This window comes from Heterocephalus glaber, unplaced genomic scaffold (genome assembly GCF_053883595.1).
Source record: "Heterocephalus glaber isolate CG9 unplaced genomic scaffold, H.glaber_assembly_v1.0 deba00001497, whole genome shotgun sequence".
NCBI classification, from domain to species: Eukaryota; Metazoa; Chordata; class Mammalia; order Rodentia; family Bathyergidae; genus Heterocephalus; species Heterocephalus glaber.
Window position 1 is genome coordinate 58,833,947 of NW_028258320.1, and position 19,677 is coordinate 58,853,623.

Consider the following 19,677-nt stretch of genomic DNA (forward strand, 5'->3'; position numbering starts at 1 on the left):
GAACAAGGGCATATATGCCCACTCTTCATCTGTCCATTAGACTTTGAAACATAGGTCTAAACCAAAATAGTCTGGCCATAAAATGACACAACTAGGATAGGATTGGCACAGCAGAAGCAAAATCTTTATATGTAGATGAAATGATCATCTACAGAGAAAATATTAAGAAATCTCTAGGAGCCCCTAGAACTTGCACTTGAATTTAGCAGGATTAGAAAACACAAGGTATATAAAAAATTCAAGTCTGTGTATACTTGCTATAAATGAAGAACTGGATATTGAAACTTAAAAGTTATGTAGGAGTACAAAGGACCCAGAAAAGCCAAAAACGAAAACAAAAACAGTGTTGGAAGACGTTTAGCACCCAATTTTAAGACTTCTTCTAAAGCTACAGTAATCAAGGCAGTGTTGGTGTAAGGAAAGACATATAGATCACTGGAATAAAACAGAGAATCTAGAAATAGAACCACACATATATGATCCACTGAGTTTTGAAAGATTATTTAACATTAGCATTTTATAGAATATAAACTCAATTCAAGAGCTGAGGAAGAGACAGTGTCTTCAGCAAACGGCACTAGAACACCTGGTATCCATATATAAAAAATTAACCTCAACCCTTTTTTTCCATACATGAAAATAACTTGAAGGGATCTATGAACCTAAATAAGAAAGGCTAAAAGTATAAAACTTTAAGAAGAAATTATAAGGGAAAATATTTATGAATTCAGAGTAGGCAAGAACCACCTAGGATACAAAAAACATGATGTATAAAAGAAAAAAATTGATAAATGAGATTCCATCAAAATTTAGAACTTTAAATGACACCATTAAAATGAAAAGTAGTGCTTAAACAGACCATATTTACAATGCATATAGCCTATGAGCAGAATATATAAAGAATTCTTAGAACTCATTAATAGACAACCTAATTAAAATGTAGACATAAGAAGATGATAAATAGCCAGTATAGCACAAGGAATGGTGTGCAATTCTAGAATCAGAAAAATACTAATCAGTACCATAATAAGATTGATTATACACTCATTAGGGAGATGAAGTTAAAAATTTTGAAAGCCTTGTCATGACTTTTTCTTTTCGTTGGATTCTCCCCCTTTGCATTTAACTTGTCATGCCCAGTGGATTCATTCTGCTGGGTTTCCTGGGATTGTGATCCTCATTGTCTTTTCCTAGGGTATCGTCTAAAATGTTTTGGAGTGCGGGTTTGGTATTCATGAAGTTCCTGAGGTGCTCTTTATCATGAAAGTATCTTATTTCTCCATGAATTTTGAAAGATAGTTTTGCAGGGTACATCCATCTGGGTTGGAGGCTGTTTTCCTTTAGGGCTTGAAATACATCACTCCAAGCTCTTCTTGCCTTGAGGGTTTGCATTGAGAAGTCTGCTGTGATTCTGATGGGCTTTCCTTTGTATGTGATTTGTTTCTCTTCTCTCACTGCTTGTAGAATTTTATTCTTCTGTTGAATTTCTGGAATCCTAACTATTATATGCCTATGTGTAGATTTTTTTGATTAAGGAGAGCTGGAGTCTTATATGCCTCACTTATCTGTATATCAAGTTCTTTTCCCCTCCTTGGGAAGTTTTCTGCCATCACTTCTGTGAACAGTTTTTTTTTTATGTCATCTGCACTCTCTCCTCTTTCTTCATTGACTCCAATCAGTCTTATGTTATTCTTCTTTGCATCGTCTAGCAGCTGCTGGATTGATTTCTCATGTTCCCTTACAATTTTAAAGCAATTTTTCTTTTCCTCCTCACTAATCGCAATCTTATCTTCTGTATGTGAAATTCTATCCACACATTGGTTCATTCTGCTGTGCAGACTTTCGATGGAGTTTTTAATCTCTTGGAAATCTGTTTGTATCTGTTTTATGGATTCCATTTGTTTCCTATGTTGGGATTCCATCATATTCCTCAGATCCTCTATTTTTTTATCTGTGTCCTCTCTAGATTTTTTAATCATGTCTTGCACCATGAGCAAAATCTTTGCTGTTATCTGAGTAATTATTTCTGATTTCATTTTTCCCAGATCCTCTTTTGTTGCCAGTTCAGAGAGTCCAGGTGGTTGAATATCAGATTGTTCTATCTCGTTTCCCTTTGGGGTTGCTGTAGGTGATCCAGAAGTCTGTTTTTGAGACCTGTTTACGTATCTTCTCATTTCCACAGGAGGGGGTGCTTTTGGTGCCCATGCAACTCACCTTCTCTGCCCTAGGAACTTGGGATGGTGGTGGGGGAGCTTCCTTTCGGGTGCTGGGACTGGCTGAGCTTCACTGCCCTAGGAGCCTGGGATGGAGGCAGGGAGCTTCCTTCCAGATGCTGGGACCATAATCTTAATTTTAAAAAGAGAACTTTTTCTATCAGACATCAAAATGCCATATAAAATAATTATAATTAAAATGGTATAACATTGGCACAGAAAGAGACAAATGGAGGATTGCCTCGGTGGACCAAAGGGTACAAAAGAAGCCACAAGCATATCTCAGGTGTTGGATACATGCAAAGGTAGCATTCTAAGTCAGTGAGGAAGGACAGATGGGGGTAAAGAAGAGCTGGCTCCTAGTTTAGAGGGGAAACCCAGATTCCAACCCCATAGTTCTAAGTATTAAATAAATTCCAGACAGATTAAAGAACTAATTGCAACACTACAAAATTAGAAGGCAATAAAGAAAAACATATATGTGACCTTGCAGAAAGCTGCCTTAAGTAATACACAAAATTCAAAAAGAAATGAATAAACTTGAATTTTTGAAAGCCAGAAACTGTGAAAAACAAAAAGTGTCATCAGCCAAGTTAAAAGACTTTTCTCATATAACAGGTAAAATATTAATATCATATATAAAGAGCTTCTGAAATCAATAAAAAAAAGTCAACAAAATAACAAATATCCCTACAGCCTTCCTGTCTCCTTCCTCTCTGTCTTTCACATAATCCCAGAAGATGGCCCTGTACTGTGTGACAGCAAAATCACTTTAGCCCTTTTGTCATGGTGTTAGCTGGTCTCCTCTATTGCTCAAACCCATCTGGACCTTTTTCTTAGCAAAGTCAGTGTGGTCTTTGGGGCAGGACAACTGAATGCTAAGCCTTTCCATGGAAGAAGTGAACTACTGTTGTCATGAGGAAGGGAGCCATTTGCTGAACCTGAGCATCCACTTCATCCATCTCTGTGGGGATCCTGAAGGCAACTGGCATTTAGAGGACCTGAACGAAGTGTGCTGCAGGTGCTCAGCCAGTTCTTGCCAGTCAGCTACTTAACTGGGGCTTCAGCACAACCTCTGTTCAACATAAAATTAACCTTGAGTCTGGACAGATATCCATCCTCACTAAGGAAGTGTTGTGCTGTGGTTTCTTTTGGCAAGCAGTGACATTATTAAAGATTAGAGGGTTGCAGGCATGTCACACAGGAATTTTTGTCTTTGATCTAGAAGACCTTCCTATTTTGCCTTCCTGCTGAGGCAGGCTTCAGCACTCCATTGGTAATTCAGTGAGGTCCCCTCTTTTTGTCCTCTCTCCATTCCTCTCATCTGCTTTTTATGTTTCCATAAGCCATAGATTCAGGTCTCGTTTTATTACATTTCACAGTGTGCTTAAATACCCCATACAGTTCCTCATCTCATTACCAAAGACAATGTACATGAGGGTAAAATGGCGATGTCAACATGATTTGTTCTGCTGCTGGATTTTGTAAAACACTCTGCATCAGGGCTTTCCTGGAGGATGTCAGAGAGGCTGGAATGGAACTGATGCATTTTAAAACCTTCTTGATGATAACTGAGCAAATCAGATACTCTGACCATACATAGATCCTGGCTAGGTCACATTAGTCAACATTAACTATTAAGGCTGTTCATGCAATATTTCATGCAAAAGGAAATTCTATGGCTAAAAACAAATGGAAAGAATTGAAAACAATTGTCACAAGTGGGCAAGAAGAAATTATTACTAAACCAGTCCTCTCTGTTATCCTTTTTAGGGTCATTGTTACTACCATGGACATGTGCAAGGATATGATAGTTCAATGGTCAGTCTCAGCACCTGTTCTGGTCTCAGGTAAGTGGCCATGGCCATGGCAACTTTGGTCCTAACATGCCACCACCGACTACCTCTGTCTTTTCCTACTCACTCTAAAGCACTGGGAGAGAGTAATGGGGCTCAAAGCACAGTTGCCCCTCCACCTGGGTAAAAGGGGGGAGGCCCTTGATTGACTACTGGTAGGTGCATGGCTTACGCAGGATCTTAACCTCTCTCTACTGCTCCTCTTTGAAGGCCTTTCTCAGGCCTGCTTGGCCTGAGTCTCAAAATCCAGTGTTGTGTGAATTATCTTTCATTTCTATGCCTTGGAAGCTTAATAACTCCCCATTTTAAAAGATAGGATGGTACATATTAACATTTCAGCTGCTGGCTTAATAAAAGCTTAAAAGGGCCTCCTATTAGGAAACAAAATAAAGGAACTAATTTAACAATATACAAGGTGAGTTGAATATAGGCATGCATTGGTAGGGGTTTGCTGCTATGCTACAGGCACAACGCAAGAAACAATTATCTTTTGTTGCTCGACAAGCTAACCTTAGGCTTTCCTCACAGCCCTTTTCCTTCCAAATCACAGTTGTTAGCCATCAGCTGGTTCTTATGTGCTCCCCGGGAAAACCATTTGTCTGACAAATTTCCAGCTGCCTCTGCCTTTTAACTGGGCTTATTTATTGAGTTTGTGAGCTAATAGCTTGTATTCTGAAAGTCCTGAGTGGATTGGACTTACGTACCGAGAGGGAAGAGAGAGAAGGCACTGGAAGAAAGTACCGGCTTGAGTTAAAAAGCAAGATTGCACTCTGTATGTCAGTAGTAACTGTAATGCCCTTGAATTCTGGGTGGAACTGTGGTGAATGGGAATGCATAGCAGATTCACAAAATAACACAGCCTCACCATACACACCAACAAAGATCCAGTCACACACAGCACAATACAACACACACAAAATGACGTCTTCTCTGTCTCATCCTGGGATTTGCCTTTCTGTTCATCATCCTCTTTGGTTCACAAGGGGCTGGCCCACTCCTTTAATAGCTATAAAGCATCCCATTTGACAGATATACCACATTTTATGTCCTCGCATGACCCTGGATGTCTGTCCTGTGCAGCCCTGGCAGTCTGTTCTGCCTAGGACTCTGTAGAGGAGTTTAATGAAGGAGAGGGAATGTGGTAAGGAGGGTGTGAGAATTTTCACTGTTACCAAACACAGTCCTGCCACTTTGTTCTTCAAAAACTGCCTTGATTTCCTTACAGTCAGCAGAGAATGTGAGTTTCATTTACTCCCACCGCCCTGATGTGGATATATCTGATTTATGTTTAAGTACTTACCCTTGAAATCCAGGAATATGTACACAGAATTGTTCTTCTTCACCCTATTCCAACCTCACTCAGGTCAAAATGGCAACAAACTAGGGTGTACACCTCCTACCACTCATTCAAAGCATGTGAAACACAGTCAGGAATTGGAGTGTGTTCATCTGTTGATAGGAATAGTCGGACCATACATATCACTCTACCTCTTGATTTTGTTACCTAATCTTATCTGCCTCTCTGCCAGTAGATACAGTACAGACCAAAATCATTTTGCAAATACAGCACGTGTATTTGCACACAAGCATTGCTCTTAAAAAGCATTTCTCATATCTTATTTGTAGACACTGATGAACTTTAACATGTCTGCTACTCTGAGAAGTGAAGAAGATACCTTGTTTGAATTTGTTTCTCTCCGGTTTCTTATTTATTCAGTAAAGCTCCCTTGAGCACATCTCTGGTGCCAGCACTTTCTAGGTCTTGGGGTCTCAGGAGTGAACAAAAGGTGTCCCTCTAGGAGTATATTCTAGGAGGTAGCAAAGAACAGAGAATGCATGTGTGACAGGAAGGACCAGTGCATGCGCAACAGGAAGGAAGGGGATGAAGCTTGAGGTGGGATAGGAAACGCAAGAGGAAGTCCGAGAGTTTTGGAAGGAAGTGAGACTCACCCTCTACAGGAAGCTTACTTCTGGCTGAGGAACAGCAAGTACACAGCCTCAGCACATAGCAGCCGGTGGCTAGTGTGTCTGGAGGGGGAGAGGGGCAGGCAGGGGAGGAAGATGAGCCCCGTGGGGACATGGAAAGGCAGACCATGTGGGGTGTAGAGGGACATCAGGTGTGCTGCAGCCCCTGACTATAATGGGTGCCGTGAGAGCACTGAGCCGGGGTAACATGGCTTGCCTTAAGGTTTCTACAGGGCTACTCCAGCTGCCAGGTGGAAGTGGACTGTGGGGGACATGTACAGAGCAGGACTCAGTGAGGAGACTTTGCAGTGATCTCAGGGAGAGTGGTGGGGCTTGGACAGCAGTGGCAACAATGGACATGCCAGCATCTAGCAGTTTCTCTGAGGGCGTTAGACTTGGATGCCTCTTGTTTTCCTTGTGTCAGTGAGCCACTTCCTCAAGGCAGTATAGGCAAAAATATACAAGAGCACCAAGTTGCTGTGACTGTGAGGAAGATTGGGGGTGTCTACACCCTGGTAGGGTCTCCAGTACATACAGAGGTCCTGTACACATGCTGGGTGCTCAGAGGAGAAAGGCCAGAAGTGGCCATGGAGCAAACAGGACAGCTGGTCATCCCCAAGGAGTGAGGTATAGAAAGAAGGACATTTAAATAATGAGATGCTGTCTTGAGAGGCTTCAGGGAGGTAGTGACCACAGGGGTCAGCCAGGTCTCTACTGTGGGACAGAGATGCCAAGAACATTCTAGAAGAGGTTTGGTTGTGGCAGGATCTGAGGAGGGACCACAATTTCCAGGAACACAGTGAGAAGGGCTGGTACAAAGGATATAGGGATGGGGTTAATTAGAAGACTAAAGAGTTGCCTGGGGTAAAGACCAAGTTTTCAAGGAAAACCAGAGCTTGGGCTCCTGGAAGTGACAGATGGGGATGGGATAAGGGAAGCCAGCATCTGGAAAGAAGGTGAAGTTCAAGATGGGTAGACTGAGACCAGTACACAGAGTGCAAGGGCCAGGTAGTGAACTAGCTGTGAGGCAGTGATCAAGTGGCTGACCTCTCTGACCTCAATTCTCTCAAATAAAATGGAGATAAAGTCTCTAGCTGACTTAGTGATTTTTTATAATAAATGCAGTCACCTATAGGAGCAGTCCTGTGCTTACCTCTTGTGAGGAGCCAGTCAAAAACCCTTAGCCTCAAGCTGAGCATGGTGGCTCATGCCTGTAATCTCAGCATTTTGGGAGGCTGAGGCCAGAGGATCCCAAGATTGAGCCCAATCTGGACAATTTAGCAACTTAGTGAGACTCTGTCTTAAAATATAAAGTAAAAAGGAGTGGGGGGCTGAGGATGTACCTCAGTGCAAGGGCCCTGGTTTTAATCCCCTGTATCAACAACTAGCCAAACAAATGAAAACCATTCTCCTGGGCCAGCCTTTTGTCCTGGACCAGTCAGGGAGGTGTGGGTGTGCAGGACTCCTGAGCTAATTCTGGTCAAAGCTACTACGCTGTCCCTTAGGGAGTCAAGGCCAAGATGGGCAAGACCATGATGGTGAGGACCACACATGTGTGGAAATCAAAGTGACCAACTCCTGCACTGTGTGCAATACACTGGAAAGTGGATTCTCTCACCCACACATGGAAAGGGAAAACCCATGCTATAACGTTGTATCTCTCTGGGATGTGAAAGATGGATCTGTTTGTTGAAGACCATTTATTGAAGGTTGGGTATTTCCAGGCTTCAGTTTAATGTGAAAGTCAGTGTATTTAAAAAGGAGAGAAAAAGCTAATTCAAGCTAGGTAGAATTAAAACAAAATAACATGAAGGTAGACTTCTGCTACTGAAAAGTCCAGATGACTTCCGGTATGGCTGGACCTAGGATCCCAACTGGTGTTACAAGAGTCCACTTGCTCTCTCTCTAGCTTCCTCCTTCTTCTGTTTCATTCTCCTTCTCAGACACTGCCTTAGCTTGATAACCACACAAAATGCCACAGACTGGATGGTTTAAACAATAGAAATTTATTTTTCACATTTTCAGAGCCTAGAAGTCCATGATCGAGGTGCTAACAAGATAGGTTTCCATTGAAATTCTCTTAGCTTGTGAGTGGCCACAATCATGCTGTATGCACATATGACTTCTTCTAATATATACAGAGAGAGGAAGCTTGCTGCTTCTTTCCTCTTAGCATCCTTTTCTGGGACTCTGTCCTCAAGACCTCATCTAAACCTACTCACCATCCAAAAACCCACCTCTGATACCATCATTTTGAGGTTTAAAACTTCAACATGCAAATTAGTGGTGTGGGGATAAACATTCAGTCTATAACAGACATGGCTAGTGTATTGTATTGTATTGTATTATAGATAGGGTAGGGTAGGGTAGAGTAGGTTATGGTATAGGATGGTACGCTACAGTATGGTACAGCATGTTATTTATTGTATTTTGGTGACAAAGAGGCTTCCAGCAATGTTAAGTTCACAGTCTCAAATGTCAAGCAGGAGAACCAGGGCCTTTCTTCCAAGATCAGCAAAGTTTCTCTAAGTACGTCTCTAATTGTCTCTGCCTGTCCCTGAAACAGTCACAGTGGCTGGAGGGGTTTACTGTGCTCTGGCTCAACAAGCTGTGTGTCTGCATCTTGATCTGGCTGAGGGGAATGGGTGCCCAGCCCCACGGGCCGGGAGCAGGGAAAGGAGGAGGCCCCAGAGAAAAGCAGTGGGCTTTTGCCAGGAAAATGACAGATGAGAACCAGGAACACTCAGGAACAAATAGGCCTCCTCCAGCAATGGGAAACCATCAGCACTGAGGATGTCCACTGGCAGAGAATTTCTACCAGAAAACCGAATTCCAGATGGGTAAAGAGCAAAGGGTGTCAAGCTTCTCAATCCTCACAAAGGCACAGGTAACTGTTAGAGTCCTCGGTTCCTCTCACATGGTGGGGTCACCTTCCCTGGCCAGGCTACAGTGTCTGAGTCTCAGTGTCCTCTTCCTGTCCCCAGCACCAGGAAGAGGGTCCCTCCCTGGTACCTGGCACAGACTCCAACTTTGGCAGAGAGGAACATCATGAAATTCTCACGGCTATGGCTTCAGGAATTCAGGAAAATAAATGCTGGTCATCTGGTGCCACCAGCCACCAAGACGGAGATGGAACAGTGATGGGGACAGCTGTGTGGGTCTAAGGAGCACCTCACTGTGTGCTCCAGGGGGTTTCAGCTTCCCAGATCTGTGTGCTATTGTTACAAAAGCAGCAGACCATGCATCAACAGAGAAATTCCAGAGCGATGCAGTCAACTTTACAATCTTGCAAGTAAAGAATCAGACCAGAGGGGAAAAGCTATATTTGATCAACTAGTTCCTGACAAAAGAATCTATTGGAGCTGGAAATAAAGAAAAAGACATTTATCTCTAGTAAGACCAGCCTGGGAGATATTAAAGAAGAAAATGGGGATAAAGATTCTATCAAATATGGTGTGCTCTGAAAGCAAGTTCAGATATAGACAGGTGAAGGGAAGCTTGAGTGTCCTGGGGGACACATTAGGGAGATCCAGCAGGAGCATCCCACACAGCTGCAAAAAAGACTTAAGTGTAGCAGGCTGAGCAAGGACAACCCTGTGCTCAAATGGACAAGAGGGGAGGTGACCAAGCAATTCACCTTCCATCATTAGAAGTTTGAACAGAGAAAGAAAAGGAAGGGGTGTAAAGAGTCCAATTCAAAAGGAGCTCAGAGCAGAAAGAGCTCCTTAGGGGAGAGACTGAAGCACTGTGTGAAAAGAGGTCACAGAAATAGGTTTGGCAGTGGAGCTGCTGCTTACTGGGAAATGACTCCAAGTTAAATGTAAAGTTCAGGCCATGAGTTAATAGTATTCTATATCCCATGTCTCCCTGGGTCCTCAGTCCCCGCACAGTACAGTCTTGGTACAGTGTCTGTGTTTCTCTTCTCCCTTTCATCCTGGTCTCTCATATATTCTTGCTGCTTCTGCCTCTTGTCCCTACTCGTGAGTAAACCCACTGTGTACTGTGCCACAGCGCAGTGGGCAGAGTGACCTGGCACAATGATGGAAGATGGGCCAGTCTCATCATAGAGGAACTCACTTAATGTACTTTGGAATGGGACATGGCCTCCAGCCCTGACACTCCTGCTGGAGCATCACAGCAGCGCAAGGAGTTTTGTGGGCTCTGGCTTTTGGAGTGAACCACACATTTCCCCATGACCTGGAGGCAAAGAGTGCAATTTGGCTTAATTTCTTAAGGAACCATTGGTGCTTTGATGGACTTGAGCTGCGCTTTCATGACTGGACAGAAATGATATCCTAGGGTTGAGGACTACAGTTTGGTTGTATGAGTTCTTTCTTTTTTCCTTTCTTTCTCCTTCCTTGCCTCCCTTCTTTCCTTCCTTTCTTTCTTTTGGTATTACGGACTGAACTCGAGGTCACTTTGCTACTGACTTACATCCTCAGCCATTTTTGTTTTTTGAGATAGGATCTCACTATGCAGCTAAGGCTGGCCTCAAACTCGGGATCCTCCTGACTCAGCCTGATGATTAGCTGAGATTACAGTCATGTGCCACCACATCAAACTGCTATTTCATTTTTAAATAAGAATCTATGACACCTGAGTACAAGCCTGCACACACTCACATGAAAGTCACACAGTTTCTCATTCGTGTACTTGCGCACGCACACGTGCACACACACACTCAATGGGATGATGATGATGATGATGATGACGACGACTGGCATGTGTCAGATTGTTTCATCACTGTTACAATCTCTGCTTTCATGGGGCCACCCTTTACAGGGCACCTGACAACCTTAGCATCTTCAGAGCTTGGTTCCCATGCTGCAGCTTAGGGCCGTGAACCCAGTGCGCCTTCTTGTGACCTCCAAACACCCCAGAATGACTCTTAAATCACTTTGCTGCCCATCCTGACATGCAGCAGGTATGGCCTGCTCACCCCATCTTGGTCCCACTGCACCTCAGGAGAAAGGAAAAGGCCCCTCGTACCTTTGTACAGAGCTCTCGTATATTCTTGTGGATGCCCATGAAAGCCATGAGCAGGTAATTATGTTCCTCAGCTTACACAGAGGAGCAGACTGTGAAAGTGTCTTCCCTGTGGTTCCTTAGCCATTTAGGACAAAGCTCAGCCTTAACCCCAAGGCTGGCTGAACTGGGTTCTCTAGCTCTTCCTCTTGCACAATTTGGATCCAACATTATTTCTCAGCCTTACTTTTGTCCGCCCCACAGGAAACCTCTTTCTTCCTGCCATACTATTTTCTAGCTGAGACAAGAACATGCCCCACACCCGTACCTTCTGTCTGCACCCTGCTGTCCTGGCTGGGACACACCTCTCTCCCAGCTCCCCTTTGGCTTTGGAAGGTCCACTCTTCCATCAAAGCCCAAATCAAACCATGTCCCTTCCAGAAGCCCCCTCAGACTCCTCAACTGCCTCTCAATACCTTGAGCTATCACAGAAAGTCTTTCAGTCCCTGTAGCATAGTAGGTGTTTCAGATATATTTATCTACCTGTCCTTCCTTTCTCCATGGACAGTGACTGTTGTTCTTTGCTTTGATTCCACCTACCCTGTGGTAAGAGGCTTAGGGCAGAGGATATTTCTGACCCTTTCCTTGTAAATCCTGAATGCAAGATGGAGCTCCTAGTGCTAGGCCTTAGGTGACAGACAGCACAAGATGCTTTCACAAACTTAGCTAAATAGAAACATCAAGGTGGGAGACAGTCTGTACCTGAATAAGTGCACGTGTTATTGTCTTCCTTGAAAACGCTGCATTGGAGGGATTGAAGGGAGGGCAGGGGAAGGGGGAAAAATAAGAACCAAGAGAGATTATGTAAAGGTGCAAATTTCCAGTGATGAGTGTCATTGTATTGTATACCTAAAATGTACCAAGAAAATTAATTTAAAAAAAAAGAAAACTCTGCATTGGTTTTAAATCTGCAATATGTCATTTGCTGTACCAAATTTTATATAATAAAAACAAATATAACCCAAAATACAGGAATATTTCTGGCTCCCATACTATTTAAAAACTCATCAATTTATTTTTCAAATGATAGATTTAATCAGTGTTATGGTCCATGGAATCTGGATTCCATGATTATTTCATGATAATTTGCAATTTAGCCATCAGGACAGAAATAACCATTGTAAAATAAGTGCTGCATGGATGCAGTATTATTGTTTATAACTTAACAAACAAATCAGATAGACACATTAAAATCTCAGCTGAGAAATTAAAAGGAGAACAGCTTCTTAGGAGGAAAACAAGACCAAAAGAGGGCAGGGAGGGCTAGAAATGAGCCACACCTCCAAGGAGTCATATGTTCACCTGCCTTCCCACCCCTCCCAGCAAAAATCTGGCGTTTTCTGAGGGCATGGATTTGGTTCTACAGATTCTTAGCTCAGCCTAAATGACCCATGGCAATTGATCTAAAGCCCCAGGAAAATCAGGCTTTACCATCACCTTCCTATACACTAGACCCTAAATTCTGAGAAGGTAGGAACCAGGGCCTTCCATACTGCTGTGAGCTACACCTGCATGCTTTAGATCTTCAGTCTCAGTGCAATAATATGCTCCTTCTCACTCAGAGGTCAATAAACTTTGATCCAAGCCAGTCCAATTTTTAAAACTCTTTAATATGCAATAGATCAAATCAAGGAAAAAATTGGCATAAAGTAGAAATAAAACCAGTTTGACCTTCACCTTTGTCCTTGTTACTGTCTGCTCCCTCTGGCTAGCTTCCCTGGCCACACATCTCTGGCCACAGCTCTGCTGTGCTTTTTCCTCCCTCCTTCTCCCTCCTTTGGAGGTGTTGGGGCATCCCAGTTGAACACAGGAAGCACAGTGGGATCAGGAGCCTGTCTCAGCCAACTCCAAAGCTGTACTGCTTTCCCCCTTGAAGGACATCCAAGGTCAAGCTCACAGCTCCACGAGACCTGAATTTCCTAAGTCCAAACTCTGGGTAGTTCTAGACTGGCTCCCCACCAACCTCTTTTCTGTTCAAAGTCCACACCTTCATGGGCCCTGATCTTGACTCCTAGGGATCTAGAGACATAGCCCTCCAGCCACCCAGGCCCTGTATGTTCTCCCATATGTCCTCCTCTTCAACATTTCCTCTCCTTTCTCATTCCCTGCTGCCAGCCCCACCACTCCAGCCCTACCAGCCCTTACCCTGAGACATCTAACTTGCCTCCTCCTGTGCCTCCTGCCTTCATGCCTCCCTGTTCAGCTCTTAACTCACAGCAGAAAGTCCTGTTTCAAAACTACTGCTTGATCATATTTTCCCCACTGCACTCAAAGCCACCATAGCTCCCTGAGGCCTACATATCTAAGTCTTGCATTCACATACATGATTATTCAACAATATTCCCGCAAATGTTTTTTTGCTTTGTTTTGTTTGTCTTTTGTTACCAGGGATCAAACTCAGGACCTTGAGCTTGTGAGGCAGGTGGCGGAACCACTGAGCTAAATCCCCGGCCCCCCACAAATATTTATTGATTACTTACTCACAGATTGGTTTACCTATTGATCATGCCAGTCCTGACGCTGGTGCTGAGAAAACCAAAAGAAATAAGGAAAATATCTCCTGGGTATATAAAGGAGCCAGACATTATCTTAATGCTATATTGTGATGTAAAGTAGCTGTGACAAAACCATACAGGAAACTCAACATACAATCTCTAACTGGGCAGCAGTGGGGCATCCTGAAGGGTTGTCTAACCTGGACCTGGAAGGTCATGCATCATCCTCCAAGGTCAGTGTAATAGACATTGCCCCAAGAATAGACTAAGGCTTTTGGGGTGATACACCAAGGAATAGAACACAGGCTTGACCCTGCATCCAGTAAAGCCAAAGGTGTGGTCACCGACACTTGCAATAGAAGGAGCAAGGGATTGATTGGCCTCCTGGGAGGGACATGGGGAAAGGCTCGGGACAGAGGGCACAGCGGGCACAGATTTGTGGAGGTGGGGAGTCTGGAGTGTATGTAAAAAGCAGTACTTCAGTCTCCATGAGAATGTATGGAATGATGAGCAAGAGCCCACAGATAGTCAAAGGCCTAATGCCCAAGTAAGGGATGAGAGCAGTGGATGGAGGCAGGAAGGTCTGGCCTTCTGTGTGATGCACCCCAGGTGCAGCACCCCAGCTTCCCTTGTAGTTCATACTGTCCATCTGCACAGGTTCCCTACTTGAGCCACAGTGTCACCCTCTCTGGGAGAACACCCTGCCCTTCCTTACACCTCCATACAAGTCCACTCACTTGGACCCTGGGCTGCCTACATCTCCAAGTTCTCCCTTCCCTTCAAAATTTCCTTCAAGACCCTTGTTCCGTGACAGGCTGTTTAGCAAGTACCACTGCATCCATGTTGTGCTGACACCTGGCCTTGGACAGCTCTGAATGGCTCTGCACTTGCCATCAAGAGTCAGCTGTACCCTTGGGAGCATGATGCAGGGTGACTAAACAGAGGAGTTGACTGTCCTGTGTGACCAAGAACAATGGACAGGTTTGGGAACCAGGTCCATCTGGAGACTCTTGGCTCTGCTGCTGACCACTGTGTGACTCAGTGTCCCTAGACTGATATGACAAAGTAGCATACATGGTGTGGCTTGAGCAATAGAAATGTACTCCTTCACTATTCTGGAGGCCAGAAGTTCAAGGGCAAGGTAGGGCTGACTCCTTCCAGCTTCTCTCCTAGCAGTAGGTGGCCTTTCAATTTTGATATCCCTTGACTTGTGACTCCAATTTCTGCCTCCATCTCCTCTTGGCCTTTTCCCTTGTGTGGCACCTCTTCTATCTCTTTTAAGACATACGGCATTAGAGTTAGGGACCACGCTAGTCCAGAATGATCTCATTTTAAGATAGTGAATTTACAGCCATAAAGACCCTTGTTCCAAATAAGTTCCCCTCCATACTAGGGTTTAGCACTTAAACATATCTTTTGGAGGAGACACAGTGACCTTAGGTTATTACCATTGTTTCCTGGGCCAGGGATTTAGCTCAGTGGTTCTGCCGCCCACCTTGCAAGCAGAAGGTCCCAAGTTCGATCCCTGGTACAAAAAAAATATATGATTACCATTGTTTCCTCATTAGTTAAATGGGCTCATGTCATGTGCTTCCCAGGATTTCTGTACACATCAGAGAAAATTAAACATTCAAGAGCCTGACTCATGAGAGTAGGGGAAGGTGGTGAGTAACTGCTAATAGGTACAGAGCTTCTTTTGGGGGTGATGAAAATGATCTGAATTCTACAACAAAATATCCTAAAAGTCATTGAATTGCTTTAAAAGGATAAACATAATGGTATGCAAATTACTTCTCAATAAATTTGTTATTTTAAAGGGGGCCTATCTCGTGGAGCTCTCTCCACAAATCACAGCAGTTGTTACTATTACAGATCTGCAAGTAGAGGTTGAGTATCCCTTATCTGAAATCCCTGGGACCAGAAGTGCTTCAGATTTCAGATTTTGAATTTTCAGATTAAGGATGCTCAACTTGTAACACCTATTCTTAAAATCCTCTATGAGAGTTTCACCTTTTACTTCTTCCATCATGTGTCCCAACCCTGGTTGTGAGTTACATTTGAAATGGGAACCACAGACCACGTGTCTTTGGGTCTAGCCCAGTGCCTTGCACCTAGTGGAGGATCCTGAGTATTTGTCCCATTTGTATGTGAGTAGCTCACGTGGAAATTACTTATTGAAAATAAGCCTCATGGTGCTCATGTGCCTGCAAATGTCACTGCCATCACTATTTATCAAACATACATAAGGTGGGATATTACTTTTACCCATGAGCTTCTCCAAAGAAAAGGGACTGAAATTAAATTTCATGCCAACTGCTTTTCTAACCTATGATTGACAGCATGATATTGAGACCAAAAGTCCTTTTCCAGGAAATTCAACTAGCAGTTGATCACTGAACTAGCCAAGATAATTCATATTTTCTAATCACTATCTTATAACAGGTAGTCAAAATCCTTGTGCCCCAATTCTTCTTGCCTCAGAGTAGTAAGAAAATCATCATAAGAACAACAGCATTAAACTGTGTTATTGCCCAATGCACCATTGCTTCGAAGACTAAAATTAAATTTTCAGAAGGACAAAAACTTACCTTGAGGGAATATAGATCTCTTGAGTTTTTACTTTGAAAGCTAACAAAACCAATTTAAAATTTTAATGGATTCCTCTTCATTTCCATTCAAGAAAAAAAAAACAATAGGACTTTAAATTTTAAAGAAAGTCTGTCAGTTTTCATGAGCCACACATTTCTTTACCTCCTGTCTTTTCTCCTTCTGCTTCTTCCCTTTTGAAACAGTGGTAGGGGAGGCAGGAAAGCATGGGGCTGATTAACCCAAGCTTAGGACGCATAGGTTCAAACTTGACTCAGACCAGTTTCGGGCCACCTGGGCACTTTGGGGAGTGGAGATAAAGGTCAGGGCTGCAGCTGCATAAGAATCAACTGAGTATTCGGGATAACAAGCACATGGCTGAACCAAGATCCTAGGTGATCTAGCCAAGATAAGGGGTGGCCCTTTTCACTCTCAATACCCCCTTTCTCCTGCTTCAGAACTTGGCCACAGCCTCCCTCCAATGGCTGATCCAGTGCCCACCTTCTACTGTTCCTCCAGAGAAGGTACCCAGGGTCTCCACCTTTCCCAAACACTGGAAACTTCTCTGATCTTTCTCCCCCTACATCACCAAGTGGGAAAATAATCCATGTCCAAAGCTGCTAGATTTAAATCCCATACTTTGAGACTCTTTCAACTCCAAGTTTACAACAAAATATCTATAACATTCAACTTAAAACAGATTGTATCCCCTTATCTAACTTGGGACCATAGAGGGCTATGAGAACATCAAATTTTTGTATCTCAGAAACCCTGAGTCTTTGAATTTTGTAGACAGTGTTGTTTCCAGAAATCTTTAGTGCTAAATGATTAATTATACCCAAGATGATACAATTAAATTATTTAATTAAGCTGTATTAAAGATTGCCAATTGTCTGGAGCAAAGGGAAGGACTTTACCCCTATGTCTCAACGTCTGGCCTTTGGATGACTTAAAAGATAAAAGAAGACATGAGAACATTTTTATGACAAAGTTATAATTTCTAGAAATTTTCCACTAAGTAGAAAAACTTTTTCATGATTTACTTCTCATGATTAGAAGATGGTAACATTTTGCTTTAGGTCTTCAGCTTATCTGAATAAATTGAAAATACAAAATGCTACAATTCAAAGTAAAATGTGGGTGCCTATCTTAGTTACTTTTCTTGTGGCTGGGACAAAATACCTGACACCCAAAGTTAAAGGAGGAAAGGTTCATTTAACTCACAGTTTGAAGATGTTTCGGTCCATAATCAGTTGGCTCCAAGGCAGGGTGGATGGCAGACAGGCATAGCAGAGAAACCATTCATGGTGGGCAGAAGGTAGCAAAGTAAGCAAGGGGGGAGACAAGCCTCTTTCTGTCCCTTGTATTGTATCCAGGATACCAGGATTAGGGCAGTGCCAAAGCAGTGAACTGATTTAGTAACCACCCACCCTTAATCCTAGCACCCTTAATCCTAGCACCCTTAATCCTAGCATTGCACCATGAATCAGTCACATACTCTAGATTCAGCCACCTCTGAGAAAGTCCCACCTAAGACTGCATGAGGCTTTCAGGGAACATCTAGACACAAGCCATAACAGTGCCATTTTCTTTTAAGGACAGAAAAGCCTGTTTTCTAGCATATCTATATTTCCCCTTCAATTGTGTTCATTCCCATTTTCCCTTTGACTGTTTTTTAAAGTTTTCTTCTTAATTTAGATTTCTTAAACATTAATAAATAAAGGTCCCTATTACCTATTCTAAATTTAGAAATGTCCATTTCATTTCATAGAGAAAACCCCAAGAGAGAGACTCATGCCACCCCACAGAGTTGATGACCAAAGCCATACCTGAATGATCAACTCAGTGATACTCACAGATGCTAGTTTGTGGTGGGAGTGGGAATAGAACAGCTACATACAATGACTTTTAGGTAAATGGTAGCATTTGAAAATAACCACAAATTATTCCATTTCTCCAAACCACCTTAACACTTGCCCTCTCTGAATAGTTAAGCATTCTACTTCTTATGGCAACTTCACTCTCCAGTGATTTCTGATAGTCCTTGTCTTGGTGATGTCCTCTTAGTTAGTGTAATAGCAACCCAGACATGATCATTCTGTTTCTCCTACTGCCCATCACATCTCACAGACCAGGACTGGTGGATGAACCTATTGAATAGTAATGCATTGATTAGTGAATGTTTGTTCACCAGCCCTGCTCAAAATAGCTGAGCACTTCAGACCTCTTCTTTCCATACCATTTGAGTATGGAAATAGTGCCATTCTATTACCATTTAAAGGTATTTACATTGATACCTATCAATGGGCCACCAATAAGCAAGGGATGAGTAAATGATTGAACAAAACAGATGAGCAATAATGAAGACCCAGGAAACAAGCTCAGATTGGCTAAGGGAAGCCAAAGGAAGGTGTATCATCACCAGCTGTTTCTTAAAGAATAAGTTGTCCTCAAACTCTTAGGTTGACACAATATAAATTGCATGTTAGAACTAATGGCCTGAACCTGGAATCTGTGGGCCTCAACCTCAGTCTTGCATCTGCTAAAATAATCTGAAAATGTCTGTGGTTATTATATAATACGTACATGAATTATTCTGATAGAGTCTAAAGACATTCACATCTCAAAAAGAAAGGGTTGAATCACTGTGTTAGGAATATCCCATTTACAGTCAGATGATTTTGTATGAAAATATTATGTCTCTAAAGTGCAGAGTTTGTGATCACCTAACAGCACAAGAACTATAGAATTCATAGAGCTGCCACACACTATTACTCAAACTTCCATTTCTCCCAAGAAAACCTTTCTTTCTGCATCAGGAGGCACATTTTAAATTAAAGCTCTTTGCTTTCCCACATTGGAAAAGAAATAAATAAAAACTACACTCCAGCCAAAGTTCCTTATCACTTGAAAGATGCTGACACCCTTAGGTGAACATCTAAGGACATAGCCTCCTCAGCTTGGAGCTCCAGAAGCTCAGACAGATGCCACGGTCCATGGCTAAGTGCTACCTTGTCTCTGCCGCTTAGAATGTTTAGTTAGTTTGCACATTTTTAAAAGACTCTATACTTTTATTTCTAAACCTTAATGTTGGTTCGAAGATTCTTTCTTAGTTGTTGTCACTCCCAGAAAGAAGTATATTTATCTTAGTGTAGAATTTTCCTAAGATTGTTAGCCTTTACAATAACACATGATCTGCAGCCTAAGCCATGGATCCACCCTTATCAATCATACGTGCCACCATTCAAGCACTAACTGGGCCCTCTGCTGGCTAAAAGTCCTTACCAGATGGCATAGCAACCCTGAGAAGTAGCTCCTATTATCTGCATTTTACAGGTGAGGGTACCAGGGTTGAGGTTAAGGTGATAGTCAAGGACACACAGATAGCAAGTAGCAAACCTGGAACTCAGACTTAGAGCCTGTAAACTCAAGAAGCTACCCTCTCAGCCATGTGCTGGGGTGTCTCCTATTGATGTTCCTTCATTCTGTAAAGAGCTGTCCACTGAGTCCAGAGGCCTCACCTTAGCCTCCAACAAA

At 42.9% G+C, this 19,677-nt stretch overlaps 1 protein-coding gene across 8 annotated transcripts in view; it reads left to right on the forward strand.

Annotated features, from left to right (window-relative positions):
- Positions 1-19,677, forward strand: part of Adam12 (ADAM metallopeptidase domain 12) — a 435,473-nt gene that overhangs the window by 278,706 nt on the left and 137,090 nt on the right. For 7 of the 8 annotated variants that reach the window (XM_021253283.2, XM_021253280.2, XM_021253281.2 and 4 more), the window contains exon 5: positions 3,987-4,063. In XM_021253283.2, the coding sequence (XP_021108942.2) occupies positions 3,987-4,063 (77 nt within the window). Of the gene's footprint in view, positions 1-3,986; positions 4,064-14,393; positions 14,696-19,677 lie in introns of those variants that run through there. The other variant, XM_021253284.2, reaches the window with a different exon arrangement.